This window comes from Manihot esculenta, chromosome 3, assembly GCF_001659605.2.
Source record: "Manihot esculenta cultivar AM560-2 chromosome 3, M.esculenta_v8, whole genome shotgun sequence".
Classification (NCBI taxonomy): domain Eukaryota; kingdom Viridiplantae; phylum Streptophyta; class Magnoliopsida; order Malpighiales; family Euphorbiaceae; genus Manihot; species Manihot esculenta.
The window spans coordinates 11,913,118-11,936,787 of record NC_035163.2 but is presented as its reverse complement, the minus strand read 5'-3'; the positions used below and the strand labels follow the sequence as shown (position 1 = coordinate 11,936,787).

The following is a 23,670-nucleotide window of genomic DNA, read 5'->3' as shown; positions in this document are numbered from 1 at the left end:
ATTTTTTAAAATGAAATTTTTTTAAAACTAGAAAGAATTAAATTTCATTCCAATAAAATAATTGTTAAAAAAGAAATCATTTGAACTAAAATTCTGGATTAAATTCCAAACATAGGGAAAAACGAACTAAAAGACCAATTAAGGTGACAAGAGTTGCGACCATCATTATATTGTGATGCGACACTTTGAACGTTTAGTATAGATATGTGATGCATGCATGATTTTCCCTCCCTTTCCTGAAGGAATGCATGCTCGAATTCCAAGTTGCTTAAAATTCTAAATTGCCTAAAAAGCCGTCTCCGCACACAATTGCTCCTACAATGAGATCAATTAAATTCATGAGGTTTCATATGTATCAGGCAAGGCAGGAGCTCACCTGCCTGCACATGCATGTACAAGTTCGGAAGTCTTACCATTAAGCATAGAAACTTGTCGCATCTAAACCCTTTCTAAAACTCTCACTAGAAATGCTTTTAGTTGAATCTTCTGACGACGTTCTTATTCCGCCATAAGATTAAAATTATCACGAGGCAATATCAACTCCACAGTTGAGTGAATGAGCTGTATGTTGTAATTTTATCATATGTACTTGCTCTTCTTTTTTCTTTTTTTTTTTCTTTTTTTTTTTTTTTTTTTGGGGGGGGGGGGGGGGGGGGGGGGGGGGGGGGGGATGGGGGGGTTGGTTATAGTTTTCCAACAACTTTACATTCACACCGTCAACTTCACATGATAACCAAAGGGAAGTTGGAACTTCCAGAATTGGTGAATTCATGAAATGAGGGAGATTCGCCTAGTCTTCTTCGTAGATGTCCTGTTAATAGCATCACGCATCTCTCTTCTTCGTTTGTTGGTGGTGGTTGCAGCAGTAGCAGTGGGGATAGAATTTTTGCTCCTCTTGTTATTGATGTTGGTGTTGTCCTTTTTTTCATTGCTGTTGTTGCCATCCACACCAGCAGAATTCCTGCCCATACCTTTTAAAGCATTCTTCACAAAAACCTTTAGCCTCCACAATGTCAATTCACTCTACGAGGAGAAACATTTAATTAAAAAAATAAATAAAATAGAATAAGAGACTAATGTTATTCTTAAAAGCATTGTTGACCAAATATAATTAATAAACCAACTATACAACAAGATGATATTCTTAAGACTATTTGCAAACGTGAGAATCGAGATTGCAACCTGAGCATCCATGTCAAGGTCCACCACCTCAGCTGTTGCTTGGAAACTCGGATTATCATCAGCAACTATCTCCAGTGCCCTAGTCAGATCTTCAGGGGATAAGCGAGTGAGAGCCGTCCCTAGTTTCTTTTTCTCTTCAACAGTCATTTTTCTGGATCAATTTTTGCAATAGTAAGAGAAAACAGAATAATGAAACATGGTTGCAACAACAATTATTCAGGAATCTACAAGCACAAACAGAACAACGCTATATTATTTAAGTGTGCATTGACACCGAGCACAATGATATTAACCTCATATATTGGCATGTCCAACAATATTGGCTTCATATATGCAATCACAACAACAGCCAGTATAAAGAATTATTAAGATTTGTTACTACAAAAACATATGCTCCAAGGATCAAGAGGACCACATCAGTAACTTGCATATAATGGTAAAATCCTACACCACAAACATCCAAATCAACAAATACGAAATCCAAAGTGACACTGACCTGCATTTTTGAACTACTGTTTTTCTGAGTTTCTCCAGTTGCACATCAACCTTAGAAAGCTGAAAACATCAAAGCAATTCAAAACAATTGACAGGTTACTATGGTGCATACAATCTTCCACTTCTTAAAAAGATGGCATAATCTGTATTTGAAAGAAAAGAATACTAGCAAAAGGTTATAGAACTTGATGAATCTTTATTTTTTAATCTTATAGTTTGTTTATTGAAAGCTCTTTAAGTTTCCACATACTTCTCTGCTTAAATCCCTAGACATATTGGCATATGAAGCCTCTTGAGCTAGTCTTGCGCCTGCCTGCACTGATACTTGCTCCTTTGTTTGTCTTCTTTCCTGCAGGCATTCAGAAGCGGAGTTTAACCAATAATTCAAAGAATATACAAAGCTAAAATAAAGGCTTAACTGATAGCAGTAGCCCAAGGAAAGGGACCATGGGCCAGGGGCCTAATGTTTTAAAAGTTTGTTATAGAAAGAGGCTGAAGAAGCAACAGAAAGGAGACAGCAAGATGGTTCTGGAATAGACAGCTGAGGCTAGTTAGAGAGAATCATGGAATGGAATCTCCTGCCAAATGATGTGGCAATGATTATCAAAGCTGTGTATAAATAAGAGGGTGAGAGCAGGGTAGGGTAAGATAAGATCTGATGTTAGCATTCAAAAGTTGAATTTAACCAACAATTCAAGGAATATACAAAGCTAAAATAAAGGCTTAACAAATGCCAAAGGAGTCCCAGAAAAATAATCAAGCTAATTCCTGATGATAGTAGACTACAATCTAACTGGGGTAATTACTTACTTCTTCAACAACCTTAGGCAAAAGTTGAAGCCATTTCTCTTCAAATTTTTCCAGCAAAGTTTTGGCCATTATGTGAACATCATCCCTTTCATTATTGTATTTCATGGCATTCTTAAAAACCAGCCTAACATCAGCATATATTTCCCGGACATTCTTGTACCCAGTGCTATCCTTAGCTTCCATTTTATTTTTTATTGTACCGAAGTCCATTGGCTTTTCAATTACCTGGTGGATACAAAACAAACATGTTAATTAAAGTCATGCACCAAAAAGGAAAATAAAAAGTTAATAATGCTGGATCATGAAAACAAGGCTGCAGCATGTAAAGATTAAAAGAAAATAAACAAGAATCAGATTATAGACAATTTTAACCCAACTATTTTTTTCTTCTATCCTTCTTTCTTTCTTGAGTAAAAGAATCTGATAGAACCTTAGAGCATGCTGATAAAGCTTTTAACATTTTCATGATCTACTATGACTATGACAGAAAAAATCTATGGAGACTGCCAACCACAGGCTTTCATAAATAGAACGATAAACTAAATTTTATATTTGCATCTTTGCAGATCTTGACTAGTAGATGAAGATCTCTATCCTAATTTCTGTAATTTCCATTAGGTTTATAAAAAGTTGTTTGAAATGTTAGGAGAAACTATTTTATCAAATTTGCAAGTGTAATATTATAAAAGAAGGGGGAAAATTTTAGTGATAATCTAAATGCAAGTGAGCATAGGAGCCAAAATACTAAAACACCTTCTACACAAAACACAGCTTTTGAAACCTTGAAACCAAAATTTCCACTTTTACCAATCACATGAAACCAATCAACGAACTTTCACTTACAGCTTCATGGCATCACTGTATGCCGGCACCTGGCAGATGATATTAATACCCATTAACACAGCAAAGGTTGTTAAGGTGATCAATTATGGTCTCCGAGAGGAAATAAGTTGGCCTATCTGGTTAAGGCATAAGAATTGTGATTGTGTTCACCCACAATCCCAAACTGCTTAAGTTTTTCGCATTGAAACATATTAGGCCCAAAAGCATGTGAAAGAAAGAGGTAGAGAATCAAGTCCTTGTCCTTCCACAGTTCCTTTTCTTTTAGTTTAAAAAGTTTCAATCTTTTATTTTTTATTGTAGCATGATTGATGATTGTTATTGTTAAAATGTTAGCTGTATGATTATTATGATCGTGTAAGCAATTGCGAGCCATAATCTTAAGAATAAAATCAGGCTCTAATTATGTAACCTTCAAGTGTATCACAGAAGTGTTTATAAATTACTAGATGCTTAAAGGAAAGATCAAGCAATTTTTCTCACATTATTTTCCTTCTCTATCTTCTTCATCTACTTTCACGTGGTATTAGAGCCTTGCAATATGTTTGAATAGAGTGTATGGAGGCTTTCTAAAGAAAGATAAATTAAGGAATTAAACTCCACCAACCAACTCATTTGGTGGATTGAAAAGCGGGGTTTTGGAGGTTTGTTTAATGATTTATCAGTATTTGCTAATTGACTTATGGGTTTGCTAATATATTGCTATTCAGTTTAGTTTATGGGTTTGCCAAATGCAAGTATATATTTCAGTTGAGTTTAGGGGTTTAGGGTTTATGAGTTTGCTAATATACTGCTGCTCAATTTTTGGGTTTTACTCACACTGGCTCTGTTTAATGACAAACTATTCAATAGTATCGATATGGTATGTATTTTCATACAGCTTGTTGTTTGTAGGTATGTGTTTGGATATTGCCATTTGAATTGAGAATAAATTGATTGATTCAACTATATTATGAAGTATGTTTAAAGTTTGTGTTTGGATTGAACTGTATTAGTATATGTAGTCCTGGCCATAGTCTGAACCCAGACCAAAACTGGTCCGGTCAAACCCAGGATTGGATTGGTCAATCAGTTCCTGTTCCTAAACTAGACTGAAACTGCCTACTAGGGCGGCAGGTTCTAGTTCCCCTCTCCTTGAATTAGAACAGAACTGGCCAATTTAATTTGAAAATTTTGGTTTTCTTCCCTTTTTTTTTAAAAAAAATTATATTGGTTGATTTGGTTCCCTCTAATTTTTGTACTATACATAAATAAGTGAAGTATCATAAGTCTAAATTTTATAAACTTATGAATTCGAATGTGTAAAATATTAATATTCTTGTAGTTTAAAAAAATTTCAAATCAGAGTCAAACTGTAATCAAAACCAAACCAGAACCGCTTTGAACCAAAACCATTTTTGAATTGAAACAATTTGGAACTAGAATCATTTCAAATCGAAACTTCTACAAACCAGCGGTTCCAGCCCCCAACCGGAAAGGAACCGGTCGACAGCCAAGCCTAAGTTATGTATTAACATTTTATATATGCTTGAATTATTCTATAAGAAAAATTACTATTTAGTCCCAGTGGTGTAGCTAAACTAATGAAATAGTTCCTGTGTTTTCAAAAATACATCAAATAATTCCTATGGATTTGAAAACTTAATTAAAAGGTCCCTCTCATTAAGCTTTAGTACTGTTACTGTTAGCCTATGCAGCAAAAGGTGAGAAATTTTTTATTCCAAAATTACCCTTTCTGTTAGTGTATAAACAACTCCCCTCTTTGAGAGATCCCTAAGAAACCACTCTCTGCGCTCCTTTTACTTCTCTATAACCCGATTCCCTGCCTCCATTTATCTTGCTCTCAATCTATCTTCCTCTCTGCATGAAGTTCCTATATTCTCACTGCTTGGTATCACAATTACGTGCTTCCATAACTCTACACCATTTGCTTCTCCGCTTCTTAATGTCATGGATTCTAATTTTCCAAGCCCTCTGTGGCAGAAGAGCCATCGCATGTCTCCAACTCATCAGGTTCCCCTTACTCTTCCTCATCATCTTTGCCTTCTCCAAACCATTTTGTTATTGATGATGCAATTGAGAATTATGCTTTAGAGGTTGCTAGTAATGGTAACAATAACATTAGTGGTGGAAATAGCAATGGGGTTCATGAGCGGGGAAGACGATTTTGAAATCAAGACACAAAATCCAAATGCCCTCTAGGAAAACCCACATTCTCCCTTTGAAAAGAGTGCTGTTGGTTCCACTTCTATTGACCCCATAAAATTTCCAACACTGAAAATTGAAGAGCCAATATTGACAGTATCAATAAATGATGCTGATGATATATGTTGTAGAACAGCAGAAAGTTGGAAAACTAGAGAGGGGTGAATTGGTTAGGGATGAAGGTAAGGGTTTAGAGATGAGCTAGGCTCAGGTTTCATTGGATAATAATGGAATTGAGGTTGTGGATAATAAAGGAAAGGAGGTTTCGATAGAAATGGGTAAGGATGTGGATGCAAATTTGATTGAGATGGAGCCTGACAAGCTGGGAGTAGAAGCGAGTTAATTGGATGCAGAAGCTGCTAAAGGGAAGAAAAATTGAAGTTCATTATGATGGCAACGCAGTTGAAGAGGTAGAAATGGACAGTGGGATAGGGATTTGGGTGATTTGGGGATTAAGCTCAATAGGTGAGAGCAACATAGTCATTTTTTGCTTCACTAACAGCTACAATATATGGAGAGATCTTTTAGTTGAGTTTTCAACATAGACACTTTTTCTCATGTGACAAAAATGACCTCGGTTCGCTTGTTCATCTCCCTGACTATTTCTCAGCATTGGCCTTTACACCAGTTGGATATCAAGAATGTATTTTTACATTATGACCTCTAAGAGGAGGTATATATGGAGCAACCGCTAGAGTTTGTTGCTTAGGGAGAGTATGGGAAAGTCTGCCGTTTGATGAAATGTTTATATGGTTTGAAGCAGAGTCATCGTGCATGATTTGGCAAGTTCAGTGAAGTTATTCAAGAATTTGAGTTGAAAAACGGCAAGTGTGACCACTCAGCCTTCTATAGAAATTAAGATATTGATATTATTCTACTTGTTGTGTATGCTGATGATATTGTCATTACAAGGAATGATAGTGGAGGGATCTCTTCTCTCAAAAACTAGTTAAATGCGAGTTTTCATACCAAAGGCTTAGGTCAGCTTAAGTACTTTTTCGGAGCCGAAGTCTTGTTGAGTAAAAGGAAAATTTTTCCTGTCTCAAAGGAAGTATATCCTTGACTTACTTGCAGAAACTGGAAAGATGTGAGCTAAATCTATAACACACCAATGATTTCTAATATATGTCTTAGAAAGGATGACGGAGACCTTATGATGATCCAGAGAGGTACAAGAAGTTGGTTGAAAAGCTGAACTATCTTATGGTGATGACTCAGCCAGATATTGCTTTTGCAATAAGTGTTGTAAGCCAATTCATGTTTTCTATATTATATAAAAGGGACTCCCTGGACTCGCTATACTCTACAGTGATCATGAGCATACTGCACTTGAGTGTTTTTCTTATGCTGATTGGGCAGGATCCAAAAGTGATAGAAGGTCGACTACAAACTACTATGTATTTGTTGGAGGAAACCTAATGTCTTAGAAAAGTAAAAAGCAAAATGTGATGTCCATATCCAGAGTCGAGTCAGAATACAGGGCTATGGCTCAATCCACTTGTGAGATTCTTTGGATAAATCATCTGCCAAAAGAAGTTGGTATGGATGTTGCATCACCCGCAAAACTTTGGTGTGATAATCATGCTGCTCTTCACATTCCTTCCAATCCAGTATACCATAAACGGACTAAGCATATTGAAGTTGATTGTCATCTCATCCGTGAAAAGATTCAAGAAAATTTAATGTCCACTAGTTATGTGAAAACATGAGAGTAACTGGGTGATTTACTCACCAAAGCTTTAAATTAGTCTCGAATAGAATATTTTTTTAACAAGTTGGATATGATAAACATTTATACTCCAACTTAAGGAGAAGTATTAGAGTGTGAACATAATCTGTACATAATTAAAGGAGATTACATAATCATAAGCTAATTGATACTAATTGATTGATAGGGGATTCTTATGAGTTGCCTTAATAAGGCCTTGTAATTTGTATATAAACACACTTCCTTCAATAGAGAAAACATATAAAAATTGCCCAATTGTCCCTTGTCTTGTTACATGCAAATCCCAGAATATAAGAAAATAATGGGTCATCTACGTCAACACATGAGGAAAAGTCGAGTTTGGCATATCGAGGCACCACATGCCCTTCTATCCTATCAATAGCTTATTGACTAAAATTTTATTAGCTACTATTCATTCAATCTTGGCTATGGTTCACCCTTCTACTGAAGGTTCAAAAAAAAAATTAGGCGAGATATGTCATTCAAATGTGAATCAAATCATTGTACAAAATAATTTAGCATTCTCTTTTAAATTTGTTGGATTATCCATGATGAAGGGCTCTAACACTAAGTTGTTATGATACTTTGTCACAAATTGTGTCGCGGAACGATTGATAGGGAAGAGGTTCATCAGAGGGAATTCTTAACACCTAAGACTCATTAATATGAGAGTCTTAAATCTCATTAATTAATCTACTTATTTTATTGAATAAAAATAAATCCCTTATATAGTGGAAACTCATACAATGATAAGATAAGAAACTACTAATTAAAGTAGCAATCTAATACAAGCAATCATTATACAAGAAACTACTAAGATAAGATCATTGGAATCTAGTAAAAAACTACCAGATAACTACAATTTGTTTGTTGCAGTCTTGCAAGTCTAATATAATCTACTATAGTTGATAGATTTATTCAATATTTAAACTCTATTGAATAATATTATTGGTCTATTTGTATTTGTAACATCAAACAATAATCATTCTAAGAGGCACGTAGTGCCTAGATATGCAAGACTAGACTTCCCCTTGTTTAATGACTCCAACGATTTGCTTGGGTTACTTAATCATTGCGAACAATTCTTTCACAATCAACGAACAACAAAAGTAAATAAAGTCAGTTTAGCTGCCTTTCATCTTACTTGTGAGGCTTAGTTATGGTTTTACTAGCACCAATTTAAATCCTTACTTGTGAGTGGGATAACTGTCTAAACAAATCAACAAGTTGATTTTTTTTTACTGCAAGATTGTTTGAGATTATTTGGCTTGAGGTGCAACTAAAGAACCCTCCCAATATAGTTAACATTCGAGAAGAAATAACAACTGAGTCGATCAGACAATCGAACAGTGACCACTTATCAAAAAATTAAAAAAAAAAAAACAATATGTTGCTAATTATACTTTAAATATTGCATATTGAGAGATAAATGTTTACAAAATAACAAAGTTACTCTCAATAAGACAAGTCATTTCCTCATTTGATAAAATTTGAGTACAATAAAACAAATTTAGAGTGTAATAAGCAATAATTACATGTAACTTTTTTTTTTTTTTGATAAATCATCAATGACATTGTTAATTTGTGTTTAACTATTATGAATTTTATAAGTTTAATTGATCAATAAGTTACCATTTTAGCTCAAATGTTCAATGAGTTGGTCCTCAATAACGGGCGCAAGTATATATTTAGCCTAATTATAAACATTCTTAAACCAAATACATATGGATTTATAAACAATGTTAGTTATTTTCAATTATGTTTAGTAAAAATTAAAATTACAATGCAACAGAATTTAAAATTATCATTTTAATATTATATTTATTTAAAAATAAAATTCACAATACTGCATTTTAAGTGGTGCAAGAAAATAAAAATAACTAATAGAATAAATGATATATTAAAACTAATAGAATAAATGGCAACACTACATTAATTAAAACTACAATATATATAATTTAAGTTTATGAAACTCTTTTCTTTGTGCCTTGCACCTAGACTCTTGGCACTAGGGGTGAGTAGAATTCAAATTAAACTTTAAACTAAAATAACCAACCAAATTAAACTGAATTTTAATTTTGGTTCAGTTTAATATAAAATTCTGTTTGATTCAGGTTTGATTATTTTAAAAATCGCTTAGATTGGTTCTGATAGGTTGTTGATTAAAAAAATTCAGATGAACCGAACTGACCGATAAATAAAAATTGTGTGAAAACCTTATATGTTAATTACATAGGGTCTAGTGAGTGAGTGCCACTTTTGAACTCTTGGTACTTTGTTCAATCCTTAACTCCAACTCTTTGCTTTTTTATATCAAACTTTAATTAATCCTGGCCATCTCATTTAAAATCATCTTCACCATCCAATTTGAGTGCGTATATATCTTTAACTTTAACACTAGCCTCCTTCAGAATTAGCTGGCCCTCTCCTCTTTTTTCTCCTCTCTTCTTTTATTTCCACGTGTTTCTCTTATGCTACTCCAAGACCTAACACTCTTCCACTATTCACATTTAGCATTGCCATTTCACTTACTTTTTTCTTCCTACCAAAAATTGGAAGTCTAACTCCCATCTAACCCAACATAAATCTTCTTTCTTCTCCTTCTCATCTACAATCTACCATGAGAGTTTCTTGGTGAAGGAGGCGAGGAATCAACACCATTCTTGTTGAAGAATGATTTACTTTTGTGATATTTTTTCTTGGCTTATAAAAAATATTGTTTCTTTTCTGTTTCGTTTGATTTCCTTGTAGCTCTAACAGTTATAAATCACATTGTATTTGTTTGTTTGTTTGTTTATGGGAAATTATTGGCTAAATACTGAAATTTTGCTACTCAATATTGAAAATCAGTATTTTTTCTTCTTTAATTTTTCCTTGTGCTTACTGTGATTCAATAATTTGTTAGTTTCCTGCAATTTTTTTTTGTCTCAACCAATTTTATATATTGCAAGTATACAGATACTCTGTGGATCCAAATGTTAAATTTGTTTTCAAACAAGAGAAACCCTTGGAAGATCTTGGTAATTAAGTCAATTGTAAACTTAATTATCTCACAATTACATAACCATATGTTTTTTTGTCATCAGTATGGTTAATATATCTCTCCAAGCCCCGTGTGTGATAGTCATTGGAATGCAATAAAGTGAATTCTTAAATATATTAAAGAAGCCCTAAGAGAAAACTTGTTATATGAAGACAAAGGTTATACGTAGATTGTTGGATACTCTCATGCAAAGTATGCAGATTCTCTCTTAGACAAACGGTCTACTTTAGGATATTGTGTCTTAGTTCAAGGGAATATAATAACCTAAAAAAGGTAGAAAAGCAAGATACAATGGCTAGATCAAGTGCAAAGGTAGAAGACCAAGCTATTGCCTAGCAACTTGTGAATTTATCTAATTAAAATAACTTCTTCAAGAGCTGAGACATGGAAATACCAAACCAATGAAGTCGCTTTATAACAATCAAGCAACAATGCATCTTGATTTAAGTCTCAGTTTTTAATGAAAGAATGAAACATACAGAGATGGATTGTCAATTTATTATAGAAAAGATAGAATCAAGGTGCATTACTACTAGTTTCATCAATTCAGTTGATCATTTAGCAAACATTCTCACTAAATCAGTTATAAGTGTCTGGACGATTACATTCATAACAAGCTGATAGCATATGACATATAGCTCCAGCTTAAGGGAGAGTGTTAGCAAGCCAGTTGTATAATTATTGCAATTATGTGAGTGACTATAAGCTGTTAGAATTGATGAAATTCCATGCTACAATTAAGGAGCGTTATGGAAAGTTAATCCTATTTAATATAAGATTTGTATTCCTAAATAGGTAGAATAACATATGTCAATGTATTCCTAAAATAAGGGATTTGATGTATTCCTATTGGCTATTATAGTTGGAGAATTCCTTAATTTAAGATATCATACCATATATGTCTTGGATCATACATTATAAATAAAAAAGCTTTTGTATTATGAGAAAATAATCCAATTCAATAAAAATATAGCCTTTGAGGTTGTGTCCATGAATGTAGGCTCTCATAGCCGAACCACGTAAATTTTTTGTGTTATTTTTTTCTCTTTTTTATTATTCTAAAGTTGACATGGTATGAGAATTGAGGCTTAAGAACTGTTCATCAATATTCTTCATGATACTGTTCATCAACACCGTTCACAAGCACTATTCATTAATACTGTGTATGGGCATTGTTCACACCTACGTCTGTTTTCGATTGGTGCGGTTTGTTCAATCCTATGAGTTATTTTGTGCTAATGTTCCCTCGTCGGTATTGTCTTTGGAGAAGGATTCTGTGTTGATGTTTCCTTTTTGGTATTACCTTTGTAGAGGGATTTTGTGTTGATATTGCCTTTGCAAAGAGACTTTATGTTGATATTTCCTCATCGACGTTGCCTTTGGATTGGGAAGTGCAATTCTAAAGATTGTTTTGTATCTTGGTACTTTGTTAGTGCCTTTGTACAAGTGTTTTTGAATATGCTCATGAGTTGCTAATTGTACAATGTTACGATGAAGTTTTTGGCTTCGACATAGAAGCTCATCAAGGGAAAGTGTTAAAATCGATGAGATTCTATACTACAATTAAGGGAGAGTATTATGGAAAATTATTCCTATTTAATATAAGATTTGTATTCCTATATAGATAGAATAATATATGTTTATATATTCCTAAAAAGGGGATTTAATATATTTCTATTATAGTCAGAGAATCCCTCAATTTATGGTATCATAAATATATGTCTTAGATCCTCCATTATAAATAGAAAAGTCTTTGCATTATGAGAAAATAATCCAATTCAATAAAGATGTGGCCTTTTAGATTGGGATGTAAGCTTTCGTAGCCGAACCACGTAAATCTTCTTATGTTATTTTCTCCTCTCTCTTTTATTATTCTAAATTTAACATGAGTTATAATCTTGATAGTAAATTCAGATTATAATTATGTAATCTTCTATTTCTGTGAATTATTAGAGTGTGAACTGTATATACACTAATAGATGCTTGAAGGAATGATGAAGCAATTTTTCTCACATTCTTCCCCTAATTTTCTTGTCCAACTATCACAGTTATTGCACATATAATGACAATATGATTGACTTGGCTGAAACCCTTTTCGTTTTTAGGGTTAAAGAAAAGGTAAATTTACAGATTCATTAGTTCTTAAACAACCCAGAGTTAGAATTGTCTCCATAAATTTTTCCTATAAAAGCCATGAAGTGTAAAGTAAAGAAAATTATAAATAAGAAAGAGCTATAAAGGGGAAACTAGAAATAGCAAAATGTGTTAATAATTGTTCTTAGAGCTAAAATTAGCAATTGGAACTTTAATAAAAACACTAAGCTTTACCTCATAATAGTCGTGCAAACCAAGTCCCACAACATCTACAGGCTCCAAGAAAGGCCATGCCCAACTGTGCTGAGTGATCTAATCAAGAGATAAATAAAAATTTAGTTGATGTAAATAAGATTACATCAATATGTGTTTGATATTGCCAAAAGACCATCATTTTGACTAATAATGATAACTAAGAAAGCTTGACCCCTAAAGTGAAATATCTAAGTCAAACAACTATAATTTGAAAGAGGAGAAATGATCATGTATCTTTTAAAGATCAAGGGATGGAGGGGATGAGAAAGAAAAAGAAATCTTCAATTTCATCCTTTTCACCCATACTTACCAAAGCTAAGTCATCACTCATTTTTTACTCTTGCAATAAATAATCAACTAAACTTATCTATCTCATAAAAAAATATATTGGAACTGACATATGTAGAATCTAAAATCTTTATTATAAGATCATAAAAGCACCCCAAGAATTCTATAACTTTTCTAATATATTCTCAATCTAAACTATAAAGCACACCATCACATTCTTTTGAAGGAACATCAAGTTTACAACATGAATCAACAGTTGCATATCTATTAAATGTATTTTAAAACTTTTTAGCAGTTCTTACTATCGAATAAGTGGAGTTCTACCTGGTACACACATCTAAGCATAAAAAACTTTAATTTTGAATCCCTCATTTCACAACATGATTTGAATTTTTGCAACCTAATAAGAGATTACCTCACATATTTCCCTGCTTTTCTACCTTTTTAATTGAAACAATATTTTCCTTCAATCCATCAACCATAGCCAAGTTAATAATGTGAGTAATGCATATCATATGAAGGTACTTACAATTTAAAATGTTATTCAAAACATCTCCAACATTATGAATAAGAAAAATGATTGTCGTTGTGTTAACGAAACAAGTGTCCCTCTCACTTCATCCTAGGGAAATGAAACTCATTCAAAGAGGAAAAGAGATCTACAATTTCACAAGTTATATGCCCGACAACCCAAATTGTAATTCTGATGAATCTGGTCCAGCCCTCTACAAGACTACTGAAGACTTGAGCATCACCATGTTATGACTAAGGAATAAAGTAGTGGAATAGTCCATCAATAGAAAGAGAAAGAAATTCAAGCTCATAAGCAATCAAAGATAACAAAGATAAACTCTGTCTCTATTTCTGCTCTCTCCTCTTCTCTAATTCTCTTTATTACTTCTCCCTTTTCTATTTCTTTTCTCAACCCAATCTACTTCTATTTCTTTCTCTCCCTATTTCTCTGTTTCCAAGGAATTACAGGTCTGATATGTAAGACAACCTCATCAAAGATAATGAGAGAGACCCAATACGAAAACATCTTTTTAAGCCCCTAAAAATGAGCAGATTGTTCAAAATTCTGATGCAAAAAAAAAAAATTGCTGGTGTACACAATGATACAATAGCAACCCACTTAACTTCTCAACAATACAATCTTTGATCACCAATCAAATTCTCAAAATGCTTGAACTTCTAAATTTTTATTAAGATTGGAAATTTGTATCATTATCTTTGCCCAAACCAGCTTTGTAAACCATAGCAGTTTCATGCTGGTATACTGTAATATAGAAATAGAAGGCTATGATAAACCAGCTTTTTACCCATGAAAAAAGCTCAGAGAGTGTATTCTTTAATGAGGTCCAAGTGTCTAGAAATCTGATATCACAATGCAACAGAATATGGTTGCACTGTGAATCTTATCTAATGAGAAAGCTTAAATAAATGTGAGGGTTCATATGATAAATAGGCGTAAATTTTAAGATGATGCATAAAGTCGATGAAATTTTGGTATTCAAGAAAAAGAGGGATAATGATTGACACTGAAACGAAAACAAACTGGTACCTATTGTGACAGATTCAGGTTCTTACTAAGTGTCCCATCTGAACATGCATACCATATGAACTTGTCAGACGTTTTCTACAGATGTCTGCATGGCTGTTCAATTACATGATTACATCCTTTCTCATCAGCCTTAGAGGGATTGCAGATGAAAATAATGTAATGAACATGAGCTCCAGACTGCTTTGCCTTCTACAATTTAGTCAGTTATCACGCTAGAATGCATCAAGCCATAAACTGGCAATTGTTAAACAGTTGCACAAAAAGCTTCAGCTGTTAGACGCCCAACTAATAAAACAAATAGGCCTAACTGAATAAATAAATATAGTTTACGTCTACTTGTGATTTTATCACAATCTTTTAATTTTTCCAAATAAGTTATTGAACTTTCAAATTTGTTTTGATTGTATCGCAGTCACACATTTTGGCTAAATTGGTCATGTAAGAGCTGATATGGCTGGCCAAAATATGTATCATATATCAGCAATCGTTAAGAAAAAATGGGGAGGGAGCCAAAAACTATTTTCAGCATAGCAAAGCTAAAATCCCAATCCAAGAAGGAAACCTATGGCATGAAAACTTTTGTTGCACTGTCAATGTAAGAGAAAACAGACTAAGCATCACTAAAGCAGTCAAAAGAAGGGCATTAGAGTCATGACTCATGACCAAGCTTATAAATGCAAGCTTGGATGCAATAAAGCAACACATCCCACTCCAGACCAACTAGCAACTTCTAAATTGTAATAAAAACAAGAAGGTTAAGCTCACAACCTTCTCTATGTAATCAAGAAAATAACTCAAATGCCTAAAACAATTGAAAAGATGGCATATAACATTGAAACAGTAAAATAAAAGATATATGCCATCTTTTTTAATAGTCTCAAAGCTTAGCACCATTCGTGTAAGAATCAAACAATGGAGGACAATGCATGGTGATTGGGCTACTTTGGCCAAAAACTCACTTTGAAGCATAACCAACAATGCTTTAAAAAAATTTCAAATGCTCTAGAAAACAATCTGACCATGCAGCTAAACTCGCAAATCCATGGCCCATTCAATGTCATCAAGGCTAGAGATATAATATATGAACTAATTATTAAAAGAAATAATATAATATCTACATAGTTGACTTTCAATATTCAAGTATATTCCAATATTGAAAAAGATGACATATTTTATATATAAGTATACCTATAATTCTGCTAACTAATAAGGAATATATATCCTTATAATTATGCTAACTAATTAACTAATTAAGAAGGAATTAATACAATATATATACATATATGTATACATATATATCTATACATTATACATACATATATACACACACATATATGTATATATATAAGTATGGCGCCTCACTTTCAAAAGGTGTCACCTCGCTTCTCATCTCTCACCTAAGGCTATATATATATATATATATCCTTATGATTATGCTAATATCCCTATTAGCATGGTTTCAAATCGCAGTTGCAGGTAATAGAAATAGGTTTATAATGGTCATAACATAACGGTAACAACTTGTTACGCAAATTTTTTTGAAAAATTTGCAAAATTCATGAAATTAGAAATATTTAATTATATAATCAAAAATAAGTTATACAACTAAATAATAAGTACGAATATATCTAATAAACACAAAATCTATAATTTTTAAACATCATACATAATAATTAACCTCAATTACCACTAGAATGAGCATTTAGCATTTACATTATGCAAAATCATTTAAATTATTTGAAGAAACTATGTCTTAATTTAAGGGCATTGTCTCTTTTATACTTACTACCTATTTTTCATAATTTTTTAATCTTGTAAATTCTACATTTATGTTTTATACTTAATAGTTAAGTTATCGTTTACTATAACTTATAAGAGCATAAAACTCATTTAATAATTAATGATATTAGATTATAATTCTAAAATTCTAAATTTTTAATCCATTATTCAAACTTCTAATTATTTTTATTTATGCATTTACTAAAAACCAAAAAAATGATTCAAAAATATCTAAAAATTGTTGAAAAAAAATAAAAATTTATGTTTTGAATTTCTAATCTAAGTTATCTAATATTCTAACTTCTAACTACTTTTATTTATGCATTCCCTAAAAAATGATTAAAAAAATCTAAAAAAATTATTGAAAAATAAGAAGAATTAACCTTTTGCTCAATAGCACTTCAAAACCAACTTAGTATCTTGGATAATTTGAGATCTTCAATGCCAGAATTTGTAGAGAAGTTGATAAATAGCACTTGAAGAGTATTGAAGTTGAGAGAAAATTTAGAGAAACTTGAGAGAAATCAAAAAGGGGTAAATTTTGGCTTTTATGGAAAGTGGAAGATTTCAAAATGTGATGAAAGAAGTGTTTTCTACCTTCAATGGTTCATACACTACATGCGAGTTGTCTCCTGCAGAAATTCAACAGATTTCTACACATCAAATGACGGTAACGATCGTTATTATGGCCGTTAAGTCGGCCAGTAATGGCAGTTACTGACGCAATTTTTAACGCCGTCATATAACGGCCATAGCTCCTTTGAAAACTTTGAAATAACGTCGTTACGTCAATTAAAACCATGCTAATTGGTTAGCATGATTATATTAGACTAATTATAATATACAAATCCCTAATTAATTAGCACAATTATGGGAATATATCATCTCATTAACACCTAAAATTTAGTTCTCCAATAAAAGGAAATATGTATTAAGGTTTAGTTTTTAAAAGGAAAGAAAAAGAAAAGGACCATGCATGTTATTTTTCAGAGGTGACGTGAGCCTCACGCCTCGAGCCAGGCGAGAAAGGCGCTCACCTCTTGCAAGAGGCCTCACCTCATCTCGCCTCGTCCCGCCCAGCCCAACACCTTTAATAACACTAAGCCCATTCAAGTTCAAGGTGAAAAGTGTAGCAATAGCATTTGGAGAATTTTCCCTTTTTTCCCTTAACAATTGCTAATGTGTCATAAACAAAATACTCTGGTCAGCCACAACAGCTCTCAGGCTCCAAAATTGGCAATATAAGTGAAACAGTTTGAAAGTTCAATCATTAGCTTCAAATTTTTTTTTAAAAGTATTGGAATCCCAAAAGCCAGTGAATATAGGTATCTATTTGCTACTATCCTGACAGATATCAACAATCACTTGATTAAAAAGGGAACAGAACAAGAAGCAAAGAATTAAAAGATACCAAAATTTCAGTTCAAGTGTGAGGTTTCTGTCGGGTTACCAACTTGAATGCTCCAAAAGCTAAATTTGAAAATTATGCATGTTTCGTGATGCATTCAAAGAATAAGTAGATGCAACCTTTACCTACCACACAATAGAATTTCAAATAGACAAAGAAAAGTGTTGATATTTGCCTGATGAAATATTCCTGCAAACTGGCGCATAAGTTCTCGCATCCTCTTTTCAGCAGCTGCTTCCCTCTGTGAAGCATGTTGCTCTTGATTCTCAATTTTGGTTAAATATTTTTCCCTGATTTTGTCCTTCACAACTGAGTTATACTTATCAGTGTTGTGTTGTTTGTTATCTGCAGTCATGTAGAACTGTTCGACTACATTGACACCTTGTTCAAGCTGCAAGCAAAACAGATATCTTCAGTATAAATTCCACATGCACGTCCATCAGGCTCATGGGAGTGGGATAAGGGAAACACAGACAACATTTCTACATAATTAAAAAGTTGTTAAAATCAGGATCTGAACAAAAATAATAGGATCAATTACATTCCACAAGATATGAACAATTTTTCTTTGCACATGATGCAAGTGTCTTCATCTACAAATTCCCATCTAAACCACACCAGTCACATATTTTGGTATCAGATTCGGAACTAAAATGAAATAGTAGACAAAACTCCATAACCCAGCAAATTTACTGCATAGAAATAACTACAGGTCTTGAGAGTAATGTGAATCGGGAGTAAAATGCTGAAATTAAAATTTTTCTATTAATTTGAGTTGAGAGTAAATTTTTCTATACAGCATACCCGTGTCTATTAATGTGAATTTGAGAGTAAAATGCTGAAATTAAAATTTTTAACAAGAGAAAGTAGACAAAGTTTTATGTGTGTATAACTCACCTCATTAACTTTTGCTAATAATTCATCAATGTGATGGCTAAACCCTTCCAATTCTGAGACATTAGGATCAGCATTGCCCTGTGCCAAGTCTTTCATATCTGGATTGAATCTGGTCACGGGCTCCATCTATAGGGAAAACAGAGAACTGAATCTTAGAGGAGTTAAAAAAAAAGAAAAAGAAAAACAACCAATTGAATTGAACAGAGATCGAATACCATAATCAATTCTTGGATCCTTCTAACCTAAAAATTAAAGCTAATTCCAATAAAACTGATTTACGGCATAGCAATACACAGAATGCACGAACAAGCGCTATGATTCCCATTTTACAATTATGTAAATAATATCAGCATCAACAACGAAAAGATGCAAAGAGAAGAGAAAAAGAGAATCAATCCGTCAATAGAACAACAAAGAAAAAAGAAAAGAAAAAGAGAGTGAGCATATCAAGAAGACGACAAGGCACCAAACTTGGACATGAAGAAAAATATCATAAAATTGGGGATGCAATTACCAAAGGGCAGACGCATCGCCAGCAAGCGAAGAAGCGTAGAAGAGTTGGAAGTAGTAGAGAGAGGCAGAGAGCACCCAAAATTGAAAGAGAATCGTCAAGGTAAAGAAACTAGGTGTGTGTTGTGAGAGGTGTGGAGCGGTGAGTGGCGGACAGATTTAGGCCTTTTATAGTTTTTGACTTCAATTGCTCTTTCTACATGCTTGCTTGCACTCCCGTTTACATGCCAAAGGAAAAGGTCCAAAAAAATCCTTATATTATTTCTCCTAGACAAATAAGCGCAAAATCATTTTTTTTATCAAATAAATACGATAGTAATGAATGTAAATTACTTCTATCAAGTTATGAGGATGCAAGACGTGCTTTTATTCATAGGTCTGCGAATGATATTGCTCATGTTTTAGCAATATCGGCCCATTCTGAGTTAGGTCAATAAATTTGGGTTCATATACCTTTTGAGTTAATAATATTTCTTTTATTTTTAAAAAAAAAATGTCATATTAAGCCATCTAAATCACATGGTCATCACTGTATTTTTTTACTGAGTCCCTTCCAAATAAATCTTTGTACCATTTGTTCATGGCCAAAATAAACGCAAAATTTTCTTTTCTTGGCAAATTAGTACGAAAGTATTAAATTAATGCTAAATTAAGCAATCTAGTTCACATTGTTTATCACTACATTCTTCAAGCATTTGTTGTAAATAAAGTTTATGTTATTAATCTGTTCAAAAAATAAATAAATAAATAAAGACTTGTAATAAAATTCAATTTCTTATTTATAGTAGTTCAATTTTTATTTTACTTTATAAGCAGGGGCAAATCCACATAGATACTGGAGTGACCATAGCCTCTCAAATTTTTAATTTTTTAAAAAAATTAATTTTATATTCTATTAAAAGAAATTTTAGTATGAAGATTGATCCATCCCATTAAAAATTAAGATTTAATGAATTTCAGTAATAACTTTTTTAAATTTGATCCAATTGTCAAATTTAAAAATCTGAATATCCAATTTCTATTGAAGGTTCTCAAATTTAAAAATATTTTAATAGCCAACTTTTATTATATATAAAATAAAAAAAATTTTAAAAACAAGAGTACTTGATAATAAATGGGAATAAATCCCATTAAAGAGTGAAAAAAAAAACCTTAATAGGCACGACGCATCGACTTCTTTGTTCTTAACTTTTCTCCAGGTAATTTTAAATTTTTTTCATCAATTAAATTTACTTTTAAAGTTTACTTGGTTTAATTTTTATTAATTAGTATGTAAATTTTCAATTGAAATATGAGCCCCTTACACATTCAATTTTGCATTCATCCCTAGATATTAAAATAAATTGAAAAAGTTAAATTAATTTTAATAAAAATTATATTGCATTCATGCAACTGCATATAGTGAGTGGTGAACGTAACTACTCACTGGCCCTTTTAAGATTTAAAATTTTTTTCTCACTTTCTAAAGCAGTGATTAGAACTATTTTTGACGATATTGATTGAGAATTTTACTTTCTCTAAAAAAGTCTAGTAAAAATCAAAATATTTTTTTCTAAAACATTTTTTTGGTTCTTGATTATTTTATCTATGGGCTATCACCTATGTAGGAATCAAGTTTTTCTCTGGTACATGCGGACGATTTCCTGTATCCGTGAGGAACAAAAGGGTGTCGATCATTGATATCCAGGGGCATCTTTGGATTCTCAACGAGTGAGATTTGTCTTTTCGAGGAATTACACTGTATTTGAGGTAATTCTTAGATTGTGACTAACATTGTATGATTCGATATTATGATTATATATGAGACTATGGTTACATGGTGTTATTTTCAACATTAGTATCAGAGTCACGTGATCGAACGTAATTTCAACTTATTTTTTATACTATTCTTAGCATTAAATTGAATATTTTTCTGACTAATTTTGTACTCTAACACCTACAATCCAGGTTGGAGGGGGTACCCAAATTTCAGCTATGTTACGGCAAACCAATTTCAAAATTATCAGCAAAGGAATTCTGGCCAAATAGCCCCCTCAAAAATTAGGTGTACCTCTAGAAGAGATCGTGAAATCTCTAACAAACACAATTCAAAACCTATAGTAGCAAATCAGTCAAGTTGCCACATCGGTGAGTAAGCTAGAGTGCCAAGAAAAATTACTTTTCCAAACCGAGATTAACCAAAAACAGAATGCCAGTGCCATAACTTTGAGAAGTGAGAAAGAGCTACATAATGACAGACTGAAACAACGATTTGCCTAAACCTTTGGGCAAACCGTCGAAAAAGAGCTGCAGAGCGACATCCTTGAGTCGCGATTTGCCCAAACCTCGGGGCAAACCACTGAGAAGCAGACTGAGAAAGCTCCATCAAAATAGAAGAAAGCAGAAAAAGAAAGATTGTCAAACCAATTCAAAATTCTACGTCCATTTCCAGAAAGGCTAGCAAGATCCAAAAAGGAAAAGGAAGAGAAAGAAATGCTTGAGACGTTTCGCAAGGTGGAAATAAACATATCCTTATTGGATGTCGTCAAACAAATACTTCGCTATGCAAAATTTTTGAAAGAACTATGCACCAACTATAGGAGACTTGCTGAACATGAAAAAGTGAGTATAGGAGAATGTGTCTCGGCTATTATGCAAAGAAAACTTCCAGCCAAGTTCAAAGACCAAGGAATGTTTGTTGTTTCATGCAAGATAAGTAACATTAGCATAAAGAAAGCCATGTGTGACCTCGGGGCATCAATTAACGTTATACCCCTCTCCATTTATGATTCATTGAATGCAAGAACATTGAAAAGAACCAGCATCGTCATTCAGTTGGCCTGCAGGTCATTGTCTATCTGAAAGGTGTCGTAGAAGACGTTTTGGTGCAGGTGGATTAGCTGGTTTTTCCAGCCAACTTTTATGTGATTGATATGGAGGAGGACAAAAGCAATGCAAATTAGACATTTTTCTTGGAAGACCCTTTCTGAGCATTGCCAAGACAAAGATATATGTGCACGATTGCACACTAGCCATGGAATTTGAAGGGAAAGTAATCAAGTTTAATGTTTATGATTCAATGAAATTCCCTAATGATATATCTCATGAATATGGTTTAGATGTTATTGATTGCTTAAGTCAAGAGGTCTTTGAAATGAATCAAGATGACAAGATCAACATTATTTTATGCAGGAACATCAATCTCGAGAGTGAGGAAGGCAGAAGAAGCATTGCAGAAGCATAAATATGGGAGATAGCATGCAACCTAGAGTTTACAAAAGACCAAATCTATGCTCGTTTGCTTAGTGATTTGCCCAAATCAAACGACAAACAGCCACAATCAGTCTAAAAAGCTCCGAAGCTTGAACTGAAGCCTTTGCCAAGTCATCTGAAATATGTCTATTTAGGGACAAACAGAAAACTACCTGTCATAGTGTCAAACCAGCTAAGCCACCAAGAGGAAGAAAGCCTCATACAAGTGTTAAAGAAACACAAGGAAGCTATAGGGTGGACCATAACAGACATAAAAGGCATATCCCTATCAACCTACATACAGAATTCTTATGGAAGAAGAATGCAAACCTGTCCATGATGCCTGAAGAAGGTTAAATCCACCAATGATGGAAGTCTTTAAGAAAGAGACAGTCAAACTTCTAGACATCGGATTCATCTACCCAATCTCTAACAGCTAATGGGTAAGCCCTATCCATGTAGTCCCAAAGAAAATCGGAATTACCATTGTTCAAAATACTGAAGGAGAGCTTTGTTCTATTTGCCCTAGGTCATTATCTTAGACCTTTTTATATGTCATTTTAGTTATTAATAAAAGAAATTTTATTATCATTATTATTTGTTTGCATGTTATATAATAATGATTAACATTTCTGGTTACTTATTATTATGTTGATAATAATAAAATATAACTAGTATAATTATTTATTAATAATCATGAGATGATTATGTATATGTTGATATAATTCAATAATCATAGATACTTGTTAGAAGAAAAAGTATTGGATGGACCCGCATTGAGATCACTACATGGGTTATTGTCATTAGTGAATCTCAAAATAGTTATGTCTTAATCATTTGACTTGAGATTGTCATAGTTTTCAATATAAGGACTGTTATGTTTTGACATAACCAAACATTATCTTTAATCGGACAATCATAAAGGTTATGATAGAGCATAATATAAATTATATAGAGGATATTGAACAATCAAAAAAGAATTCGTCCCTGTAATACCCGGCTAGACTCCGGTATCGGAATTCCTACCGTCCGGTGGAATCTCGGATGTCGGAAGCCTCTAGTAGGGTAGAAACATGTTTTCATAAAATGTTTTAAGGTATTTCATGGTTTTAAGTAAGAAAATTAAATGAGTTTTGAATGAAAAAGTCTTTGGAGGAAAACCCAGGTTCGGCCGCCGAAAGTCAAGTTCGGCCGCCGAACAAGCATGCGTTTTGGAGGCACGTTAGGCCCCTGAAAGCATAAGGGAGGGAAGTCCAGGTTCGGCCGCCGAAAGTCAAGTTCGGCCGCCGAACATGGCATGCATGCGGAGGCACTTTCGGCCCCCGAACGTGGCCTGGCCAGCC

General features: G+C 33.1%; 1 protein-coding gene across 2 annotated transcripts; it reads right to left on the bottom strand.

The window, feature by feature from the left end:
- Window positions 1–309: 309 nt before the first annotated feature.
- LOC110611518 (transcription factor GTE1) lies at window positions 310–19,262 on the bottom strand. 2 transcript variants are annotated; one of them, XM_021751903.2, is made up of 9 exons: window positions 19,101–19,262; window positions 18,587–18,731; window positions 17,865–18,080; window positions 12,633–12,710; window positions 2,488–2,712; window positions 1,928–2,026; window positions 1,679–1,737; window positions 1,183–1,333; window positions 310–1,023 (listed from the first exon to the last, which is right to left on the bottom strand). In XM_021751903.2, exons 2-9 carry the CDS (start codon window positions 18,710–18,712, stop codon window positions 769–771), a joined length of 1,209 nt encoding a protein of 402 aa, XP_021607595.2. In that variant the 5' UTR covers window positions 18,713–18,731; window positions 19,101–19,262; the 3' UTR covers window positions 310–768. The 2 variants fall into 2 exon arrangements, with proteins under 2 accessions (XP_021607595.2, XP_043810841.1); XM_043954906.1 differs by having other exon boundaries at window positions 18,587–18,712; window positions 19,101–19,261.
- Window positions 19,263–23,670: the final 4,408 nt, after the last annotated feature.